General features: G+C 49.9%; 1 protein-coding gene across 1 annotated transcript; it reads right to left on the bottom strand.

Annotated features, from left to right (window-relative positions):
* Nucleotides 1–555: 555 nt before the first annotated feature.
* fsd1 (fibronectin type III and SPRY domain containing 1) lies at nt 556–11,409 on the bottom strand. The gene is made up of 13 exons (XM_069185877.1): nt 11,391–11,409; nt 9,338–9,450; nt 8,718–8,849; nt 7,902–8,003; nt 7,658–7,680; nt 7,082–7,203; nt 6,699–6,908; nt 2,680–2,778; nt 2,436–2,583; nt 2,247–2,329; nt 1,841–2,092; nt 1,676–1,764; nt 556–1,580 (listed from the first exon to the last, which is right to left on the bottom strand). Exons 1-13 carry the CDS (start codon nt 11,407–11,409, stop codon nt 1,470–1,472), a joined length of 1,503 nt encoding a protein of 500 aa, XP_069041978.1. The 3' UTR covers nt 556–1,469.
* Nucleotides 11,410–11,417: the final 8 nt, after the last annotated feature.

Below are 11,417 nucleotides of genomic sequence, written 5' to 3'. Positions count from 1 at the left end.
AGGGTGTCACTGTCAGTGTGTGTACAGCGAAGACTGAGATATCCAGCATGTCACTGTCAGTGTGTGTACAGTGAGGACTGAGATATCCAGGGTGTCACTGTAAGTGTGTGTACAGTGAGGACTGAGATATCCTGTGTGTTACTGTCAGTGTGTGTACAGTAAGGACTGAGATATGCTGCGAGTGTCTGAACAGCGAGGACTGAGATATCCAGCGTGTCACTGTCAGTGTGTGTACAGCGAGGACTGAGATATCCAGCGTGTCACTGTCAGTGTGTGTACAGTGAGGACTGAGATATCCAGTCTTTCACTGTCAGTGTCTGTACAGTGAGAATTGAGAAAAATACAGTGTCACGCTAAAACGGCTGTATCTGCTGTTCTATGTGAGATGTCTAAGACTTTGCACACTGTGATGTCAGTGACCCTGAAGCCTTCTAGAGCACAGGACCAGCTCTGCGGAGTCAGAAAAGATACAGCAGCCCTGGGCTCTTGTATTGGCTTTCAAAAACAGTGTCAGTGCAGACAGACAATCTGGAGACACAAGAAAAGCCAAAAGTATTTACAGGTGAGCAGTTTATTTTTTCCTTTAAATAAATTTAAAAATCCTAGGCTTGAAGTTGACCAAAAAGCAATGTGAGCCTACAAACCAAATTACATTCACACCACACCTGTCTCTTTCTGAAAGAGCAGGAATAATCACTTTAGTGCTTGTCATGAAGAGTCATCTTTAATAAATTAGGATGACAGGTGTTAATACTGGTTACCGCAGCAGTATTCCCCTCCCATAAATCAAAACATCCTCTATCAAACACACCTTGTGCGGCACACTGATCCAATATCCCGAAGTCGCATGACTAAACATTGACCGTTTACAGCCACCAGGGGGAAACATATCACACAAAATGAAGGCAAAATTCATTTTCACAAATTCCTCTCAGAATTCAGCACAACCTTTACAAAACCACATCCACCTCCCCCTGCCAGTCCTTTTCAAACATACGAAGCAGTTAAACAGTTAGGATGCCAGACCTTTCCCCTCCAATCCCCACAAGCATCAGTCTCTTTCAGCTCAGCTTCACCCCTCTGACTCAAGGGATAAGGGACTATGTAGCCTCAAAAAGATCATCCTAGATTGTGATATTCGTGCTCATACTGAGACCCACTACAATAATTATTCAAGACTATTAAGATTAAAAATATATGTTACTACTTAAAAGGCACAACACATTGGCCAGCCATGGTGAAAAACTGAGGTGAGACAGACTGTATTCCTCCCCTGTCAGAGTCACAGGCAGAGTGTTGTGGATCAGATGTTAAGGAGCGCTGGTTCTGATTGATGTTCTGCAGAGACCAGGTCTGTGTGATGAGCTGGCTTGGGCTGAGCGAGGTTAGTGTCAGGAGCAGCCCCGGACAGCACCCAGGGCCGGGTCTGGATGAGGTTCTGCAGTGGTTCTAGCCCGATCCAGTGGGCACTAGGTGAGGCTGGCGTTGGAGCTGCTGGTGCCGCTGTTCCTCTTCTGCAGGCACTGCACAGCGCTGGGCACCTGCAGCCCCGTCTGCACCGAAAAACTGCCATTCCACACCTGCGGGGGGCGACAGCAAGCCAGGGAGTCAGCCTGTGTGCAGCTGTGTGACAGAGAGCTGTTTTCCCCTCCCCTCTCTCCCCCACAGTCCTCACCATGAACGCAGGAACTACAGGTTGGGTGAATCTGGATCTGAAAGTGTGGATCAGCTGCTTGGTTCTGGCATTGTAGAAGGACAGCAGGCCTGCAAGACAAGCAAGCCAGTCAGACTAGAGAAGGGGACAGGGAGGGACAGGGACAGGGCAGTGCGCTGCTCTCACCCTCCTCGTAGTTGCAGTAGACCCCGATGCGGTCTGGCACGGGTCCCTCCAGGCTGCGCGCCTTGTTGTTGTGCTTGGCGGTGAAGCTGAGCTGCAGCCAGTTGTTGAGGTGCAGACACCAGGAGGCGCTGCTCTTCCCCAGCTGGTCGAAGCGGCCCAGCGAGCGCAGCGCCACGCCCACCGCAAATGCCTTACTGTCGCGGTCAAAGCGCACCTCCCAGTACTGCTGCCCCCCCTCAATTGCCAAGTCCCCTGCAGGAGGGAGGGGGGGCAGACAGGCAATGAGGGAAACAGAAGACAGGAAGGGTAAGAGAGACCGCTGGACAAACAGGCTATACTCTGTCTCTGTATCCACCAGGACCTCTGTACTATCCACACCCAAAGCATCTGCCGCTCCCACTCTCACCCAGGACAGTGTAGGACTCCGCGGTGAACCGGTCTCGGCCCCCCCGAGACGAGGGCGCTCTCTTGGGAGACATCGCCGCTGTCCTGCAGGGGGCAGAGCAGAGACTGAGGGATAGAGCAGTCCAGGCTGACCGGACAGGAGACGGAGATGGACACTGACTGATGGATGGACAGTGACTGAAGGACAGACCTGGCAGGAGAATGCATGGGCGACCCGGTCCGGTTCTTGTCCTTGCGGATGTCCTGGACCTTCCCGCCCGTGGCATCCCACTCCACACTAAGCTCTTCCACTCGCAGGTTCTGGTGGGCCGAGGCAGCGTCCAGCTTGAACAGGAAGGCTGTGAGACAGCAGGGTTAGCAGTCTTGCTCTCTCGGCTCCAGCCACCCGCCTGGTCCCAGAGCTCTCCTCACCCTCCCACCCCCCAGCTGCTCACCGCTTGTTTCCAAGGTAATGGGTTCTGAGAATTCCCCGGCCACAGCCTTGTTACACGCCTTCACACGGAACGTCATGTATTGCGTGTCGAACCGCAGACCTGCAGGCAGTACAGCACAGCAGTCACACACAGAAAGCAGTAATCACCCACAGACAGTGTAATCACACACAGACACCAGTAACCCTACACAGGGCGGTGCGGTGGCTCTCTGGCTAAGGATCTGTGCCTGTGGCTAGAAGGTTCCCGGTTCGTATCCCGCAGCCGGCAGCCTACTCTGTTGGGCCCCTGAGCAAGGCCCTTAACCCTAACTGCTCCAGGGGCGCCATAAAAATGGCTGACCCTGCGCTCTGACCCCCAGCTTCTCTCTCTGTCTGTGTGCTTCACAGAGAGCAAGTTGAGTATGTGAAAAGACACATTCCTAATACAAGAAATTGTATAGGGCCAATAAAGTGATCTTATCTTATATAACAGTAATCACACACAGACATCAGTAATCACCCACAGAAAGCAGTAATCACACACAGACATTGGTAATCATCAACAAAAAGCAGTAATCACATTCAGACAGAAGTAATCACATACAGACACTGGTAATCACCCACAGACAGCAGTAATCACACACAGAGAGAACTGTGTGAGAACAATTAGTATGTGGAACATTCGGGGTCTGGGCTCGTCAGCATTTGGGCTGAGGAGCACTGATCCTGAGTTTATCAAGAATGTAAAGGAGACAGACATCATGATCCTACAGGGGACATGGTGTCAGGGAGACATGGCTACCCACTGTCCCCCAGGCTACAAGGAGATCATGGTGCTCTCTGTCAAAAAAAAAACAAATCACCGAGGGCAGAGACTCTGCGGGGATCATTGTGTGGTACAGAGCAGAGCTCAGTCACACCATACAATTAGTAAAGAGAGAAGAGTCACGAGTTTGGCTTAAAATCAAAAGAAATATCATCTGTACAGAAAATGAGGTTTTCTTGTGTGCTGTCTACATCCCGCCCTCAGAATATCCTTACTATAGTGAGGGAATTCTCCCTAGTCTCCACACGGAGATCAGTCATTTCCAGGGCCAGGGTAACATGCTGCTCTGTGGAGACCTCAATGCACGAAGAGGCATACTGTCAGACTTCACCAGCACATAGGGAAACACTCACGTATTCGGACAATCCCCTCTGTACCACATACCGGTCACCTAACACAGGTGCAGCCATGACATCACGGTCAACAGCACCGGGCGCGAGCTGCTCCAGCTCTGTCAAGGGCTGGGCCTGTACATCGTAAACAGCAGGACTAGAGGGGACTCTCTAGGCAGGTTCACCTACAGCTCAGCTCTGGGTAGCAGTGTGGTGGACTACGCCATCACCGACCTGGACCCCCCCTGTATCTGTACCTTCACTGTCAGGCCACAACCTCCTCAGACCATAGTCAGATCACACTCAGACACATTCCTAAACACTCTACATCAAACCAACAAATTAGCCATAAACTTGGCCACACAAAAACTAAATCACCTATTCCACAAACTAGCATCAAAATCTAAGCTAAAAATAACTAAATAAAAAAACTATGAAAAAACAAAAGCAATAGAAAAGTGGTTTGATACGGAATGCAATAACATCAGAAATTACTACGAAAACTCTCAAATCAAAAACACAGACAACCACACAACACAGATCTGCGCCTCAGCTACTGTGATTCGGTAAAACTTTACAAACACACGCTGAAAAAGAAAAAAACACATACATAAACAAACAACTTGCAGAAATTGAGGAGTCACTTAATCAGAACTGTTTCTGGGAGAAGTGGAACAATTTAAATAAATCAAAACCAGAAGAATTGGCCATCCAAAATGGAACAATCTGGCAAACATACTTTGAAAATCTCTATCAAAAACTCCCAAATACAAATCAATAATCAATAATCAATGGACAAAAACACCATTTATGAAAAACTTGAAATGTTGGAATTGGCTATCAAAGACAACCAAAACTCCCCAGTCACTGAGCAGGAGATACTGGACAAACTCCAGGCCCTCAGACCACGCAAAGCCTGTGGCCAAGATGGAGTCAACAACGAGATGCTGAGACAGAGCAGCTCAAAGTTGCAACAAGCCCTGCTCAGTCCTCAATCTCATCATGACAGTCGGATGTTTCCACGAGGCCTGGAACCAAGGACTGATCACACCCATCTGTAAGAGTGGAGACAGACTCGATCCCAACAACTTCCGTGAACAGTAACCTGGGGAAGGTATTCTGCAGTATCCTGAATACTCAAATACTGGCCTTCCTTACCAAACACAATGTCCTGAGCAAGAGTCAGATTGGCTGCAGAAGAACCTGGCACTGCTGGAGCAGTACTGTCAGACCTGGGCGCTGATAGTCAATCTGGACAAGACCAGAGTCATGGTCTTCCAGAAGAAAGCCAGACCTTGGGGAAACAGGTACAAATTCACACTCAACAATAACACATTGGAGCACACATCCAGCTACACATATCTTGGTCTGACCATGAGCTCATCTGGGAGTTTTGACCTGGCAGTAAAGGCACTGAGTCAGAAGGCACTCAGGGCTTTCTACGCAATAAAAAGGAGGCTCCTCAACATCAACCCACTAACAAGAATCTGTCATCAAATATTTGAAAGTGTAATCCAACCCATTGCCCTATATGGCAATGAAGAGTGGGGTCCCCACAGAAACTCTGCACATGGAGTTCTACAGAAAAACACCTAACAACAGGTGCAGGGGTGAATTAGGCCAGTACCCACTACTGATAAACATACAGAAAAGAGTATTAAATTATTGACTACACCTAAAAAACAGTGACCAAAATTCCTACCACCACAAAGCCCTGGTGAGCCAAGAGCTGAGCCCAAAACAGAGCCCCCTGAGCCAGCTGGTCCTGAGGCTCACTGACCCAAGCCACACAGACATTAACCAGCATCAGGACAGCACTGCTAGAGCACCACAACTCAGACTCAACCACATCACAGCACAGATCAGACAGCAATATCTCACACACTGGGACACACACACACACAAACTCAACATAAAGTGGAATGCTACAGAACCCTAAACAGACAATACACACTAGCCGAATATTTGACCAAGATAAGAAACAGCAAAAAGAAACAGACCCTGACTACTATAAGTACAGGCTCAGTGACCACAGCCTGGCCATAGAAACTGGACACAGGCAGACCTGGCTGCCCAGAGAGGACAGGCTGTGCTCCCACTGCCAGCGGGAAGAAATGGAGTCAGAGGTGCACTTCCTACTGCACTGTGACAGATATTCTGGGATTAGAGAAACACTCTTCCCTAAATTCAGAAATCTAATAACAGAGTTCCCACACCTGCCAGAATCACAACGAGTCCCAGTCCTACTGGGAGAGGGAGGAGGGAACTCAGTTTAACTGGCAGCCCAGTATGTGATCTCCTGTCACAGCCTGAAGAACAGTGAATCTGTCCCCCAATAATGCTCAATATGTTTACAGTATATGTAAATATTTTATAATATGTCTTTGCTGGAAATGTCTGTTGATTTTATTTTATTTTTATTTTGTTTCATGTTAATTGCATTATTTCTATTTGCTTTGGCAACACTAATTGTACCCATCGGTCATGCTAATAAATCACCTTGAATTGGATTGAATTGAACTAATCACACACAGACACTGGTAACCATCCACAAAAAGCAGTAATCACATAGAGACCTGTAATTACACAAAGACAGCAATAATCACACACAGACACTGGTAATCCTACACACACAGCAATAATCATACAGAGACACTGGTAATCACTCACAGAAAGCAGTAATCACACACAGACAGCACTAAGCACACAGACACGGTAATCACCCACAGACTGCAGTAATCATGCACAGTCAATGGAAATCACATACGGACAGTAGTTATCACAAAAAGGCAGCAGTAATCACACACAGATGCTGGTAATCACACACAAACATGGTGTAATTGTGCCACCTGTTCAATGTGTATTGTGTTGTGTCACCTGTACCTGTCAAGGTGTACTCGGTGTCGCGGATGCCCTCCACCACCATCCAGGGATGTTCCTCTTTGGCGCGTGGTGGCCCCGGGTGGTTGGTGCGACGGTACTCCAGGATGTAGTGGTCAATCTTTGAATCGGGCTCGGGAACCGTCCACACTACCCGGACATTGTTATCACACACCAGGCATTCCAACTGCTGGATCTCTGGGGTCCCGGGCACTAGGATAGAGGGAGGAAGCAGAGGGAGGCAGGGGTAGGAGAGTGGTGGTGTGAGAGGTCAGTGTCCAGAAATGACAGACAGAAGGACTGAGAGGTAGAGATTGATGTCAGGGAGACAGACATGGAGAGGAAGAGATGAAGGGCTAAGCAGCACAGGGCTAGCACTGAATTACCTGGCAGGAATTTGAGGGCCAGCAGCATGTTCCTCTCAGGGGAAAAGTCCACCATCAGGTGACTCATGTTGTCACTGACCTTTGGCTTCAGGGACAGACGGAACGCAGGGGCCATGGTCACACTGCGGACATACAGACACGGACAGCGTCAGTGTACAGACACACAGACAGGTTCAGTGAACAGACACAGACAGGGTCAGTGTACAGACACACAGACACTACAGGGTGTACCTAGAGAGGAACGCAGTACAGATGGACAGACAGTGTCAGCATACACAGTTACATGGCCATCATTAGCAGACAGACTCATGGACAGACAGGCAGATGTGGGATAAGGACACAGCATGGTAAGGGGATGAAGACTGACTGACTTTAGCCACTGATGGAGTGTTGATTGGTTTATGAACCGAAAAGACTACTGAACAGAGGCCGGAGACCAGTCTCAGAGTCTCCCAGCGCAGGGGGAAGGAGAGGAGAGAGGACAGGTGGTGAGAAAGAAGGAGGGCTGTGCCTGTCAGTGTTGAGAAGCAGGCTGACAAACTCACAGACTGTGAGGACAGGGGGGCAGTACTGTACCTATCCTTAATCTCTTTGGCAGCCTGTCAGGGAGGGGAGATAAACAAGGCAGAAGAGGAAAAGAGAGAAAGAGACAGAATTGTTAGTAATTGACAGGCTCTTCAAAATGTCAACCAAAGATTTCCTCCACTCTCCCCCTCCCTCCTGCCCACAACTCTCACTGTATCCCCTTCCTTCAAATTAACTCTAGCGTTAGAATAGCAGGCTGAGCATTCCTGACACTCACACTGCCTGCAGGTCTCACCTGATTGAAGCTGTCAGTCTCGGCCGAACACAGCGTCTGATTGGCCAGCTCCAGCAGCTCCTCTGAGCTCTCCAGCGCCTTGGTGCACGCCGTCAGCTGGCTCTAACGGGACACGAGCAGACAGATCACAGGACAGCACAAGCATTCCCCTGTGGCCCAGCGACACAGAGGACAGAGGGCAGCAGTGAGAGCGCACGGCCAGCTGCACATAACTGGTCTGAAGACCAGTTCATCAGCAAGTCTGACCTAGCAGGAGAAGGCGCACAAGTCTTTCTACACCACAAGAAGGAGGCTCTATAATATCAATCCCCCACACAAACCTCTGGCTCCAATTATTTGAAAATATTAACCAACCCATTGGCCTACATGGCAGTAAAGTCTGGTGTCCAGTTACGGACAGGGATTACACTCAATGGGACAAACACCCCATAAAAACTCTGCATACAGAATTCTGTAAAAACATCCTCAATGCGCAGAGAAAAACTCCTAACAGCGCACGCAGGGCTGAATTAGGCCAATACCCATTTATTAGCACATAGAAGAGGGCAATAAAACATTGGCTGCATCTAAAAGCACCTATAATAATAATGTTGTTGTTGTTGTTGTTGTAAATGTCTGCAAATGTTGTGCTCATTGTTCCTGCTTTGACATCACTGTTATCCCTCAGTCAGGCCAGTAAAGCTGGTTGATCTGAATCGAACAGCACAAGACAAGAGGGAACCACACAGCTGCTACAGCTGCGGACTCTGCCCAGAGGGCTCCTGATGGCGATGTGCTCCACTCCGGGGCAGCTGAGCTACGGAGAGACGGACAGACCTGCAGCTCATAGATGCGGCTGGCTCTCTCCTGCTTGATGCGGGTCACCATGTTCTCCTTCAGCTCATCCAGCACAGAGTACAGAGAGCTGAACTCTGCCTCCAGGTCCTGCTGCACACGGGTGGCGTTTCCCTGGGGGTCAGGGGAAAGCGGGGCTCAGCCTCATTGTGTGAGCTTGTTGTCAACTTGTATTCGCGATTTGAGGTGCAGCTGAGCTTTTTAACATGTTAGAGCTGTATAATGTCTTATTATGACCTTGTGTGTCAGTCACTGTGTCAAACAGTCAATGTGACAGTCAGGCAAATCTGTCAGAAAGTCAATGTGTCAGACAGTCAGAGTTTCCATCGGTCAGTGTATCGGACAGGCAGTGTGTCGGACAGTCAGTGAGTCAGTTAGCGTGTCAGTCAGTGTGACAGCTCTCACTGTGTCAGACAGTCAGTGTGACAGCTCTCAGTGTGTCAGACAGTCAGTGTGACAGCTCTCAGTGTGTCAGACAGTCAGTGCAACAGTTGTCAGTGTGTTAGTCAGTCAGTGAGTCAGTTAGCGTGTCAGACAGTCAGTGCGATAATCGGACAGTATGACAATTGTCAGTGTGTCAGTCAGGAAGTCAGTTTTAGTACCTCCAGGTTCTGCAGGGTTTGTTTCACAGTGCACACAAAGTTTTGAATTTCCTCATTCTTCAGTGCCAAGGTGGTGGTGATTTTTCTCAAAGCTTCCTGAAACAGTAGAGGTCACAGCACAAGGGTTAGGAGACACACTGACACCAGGAGAATAGGGAGAGAGACCCTGACACCAGGAGGATAAGGAAAGAGACCCTAACACCAGGAGGACAATGAGAAAGATGCTGACACCAGGAGGTAAGGAAAGAGACCCTGACACCAGGAGGACAAGGAGAGAGAGACACTGACACCAGGAGGTCAAGAACAGAGAGGCACTGACACTAGGAGGACAAGGAGAGACACTGACACCAGGAGGACAAGGAGAGAGAGACATTGACACCAGGAGGACAAGGAGAGAGACACTAACACCAGGAGGACAAAGAGAGAGACACACTGACAACAGAAGGACAAGGAGAAAGACACACTCACACCAGGAGGACAAAGGGAGAGACATTGACACCAGAAGGACAAAGAGAGAGAGAGCCATTGACACCAGGAGGACAAGGAGAGAGACACTAACACCAGGAGGACAAAGAGAGACACTGACACTAGAAGGGCTAAGAGAGAAAGACACTGACACCAAGCGGACAAAGAGAGAGAGACACTGACAGCGGGAGGCCAAGGAGAGAGAGACACTGACACCGGGAGGACAAGGAGAGACACACACTGACAACAGGAGGACAAAGAGAGAGAGACATTGACACCAGGAGGACAAAGAGAAAGAGACACTGACACCGGGAGGACAAGGAGAGACACTGACTCAATTTTATTTTATGTCTTTCAAAATCATTGTAGCTTTCAGTGACTAAAGCTGAATTTGTCTCATAAGCAGTGTTCCTTCTCTGCGATAGTGGTAGTTTCTTTTGGTACCGGTACAAGGAGAGAGATGCTGACACCAGGAGGTAAGGAAGGACAGGCAGGCAGGACAGATGCCCAGTGACCCCTGACCTGTGATGCCACTCTGTGTGAAGGCAGGAAGCAATGCCCTCTGGGTAAAGGGACTACAAGCACCAGAGGAGCTGCGGATCAGCAGCAGCAAGGCCACCGATACAACACCCCAGCTCCTCACACATCTGCACATCCAGGGGCGCGGGCAGCTGGAGCCCCTTCTGACCAGCAGGGCACAACGCACAGTCCACTGCAGCCAAGCAACAGCAACACAACATGCAAAACAATATGCACGGAAACAATTCGTGTGAATGGCTTCTGATTTGGCTGGCTAGAAACTAGTGTACCTGCAGTAAGTGTAGAGATTCAGAGAAAAATGCTCCTCTCTCCGTCAGTGCCTTGTTATAATGATGCTGATAACGACGCAGGGGCCATAGCGACCCTAACCGATCTCCTTGCCAACGGGAAGCCGTTAACTTGCCGTATGTACATACAGAACAGGATTCCTGATCAATAATGGTAAGGCGTGTCCCGTGTACTGCTGGGCCGACGCAGGTGGGCCCGCACACATCCTGGAATCAGAGCCGAACGGCGCTTTATCCTGCGGGCTCCTTCTTCTGGGGCGCAGGACACAAAAGACCGAGCGCAGCAGCTGTCCGTTGTGTAGGGTTTTTTGCCTGCTGTGAGTATACAGTACGAGCAGGGGTTTTAAGCAAACGTCGCGCCGACGGACGGTGTGACGGGAGAGGTGCACACCTGTCCTGTCCCGGGCCGCTCTCGGAGCTGTGGGAGCGGCCCTGCCGCCGAGGCGGACACTGCAGACTGCGGCGACGTTACCAGCGCTGCTGCAGCGCGGCACTTGTATCAATGCAGGCGGGAGGATATCGAGAACCGCGGCAGTACGAAGGCAGAGGAAGAACCGTTACTGCTCAGCTCGTCCTGACTCGCAGACTCGGAGCGCAATCGGCTCTGTTCCCCGCCGGCCGCCGGTATCCCGAGCACAGGTCGGCGATGCGCGGCGCGACTCCCTGCCACACGCGTTATTTCCCCACCCACCACCTAGTGCAGCGAAAAATAAAAACATTCAAGCCGCCGCAGCTCATGCATCTGGGCCAACGAGCCCTACTTGCCTTCTGATCAGCCATGTCGCCTC

Source organism: Lepisosteus oculatus, chromosome 29 (assembly GCF_040954835.1).
Source record: "Lepisosteus oculatus isolate fLepOcu1 chromosome 29, fLepOcu1.hap2, whole genome shotgun sequence".
Classification (NCBI taxonomy): Eukaryota; Metazoa; Chordata; class Actinopteri; order Semionotiformes; family Lepisosteidae; genus Lepisosteus; species Lepisosteus oculatus.
Note: the sequence above shows the minus strand (reverse complement) of the source record. Positions and strands in the feature narration are given on the sequence as shown.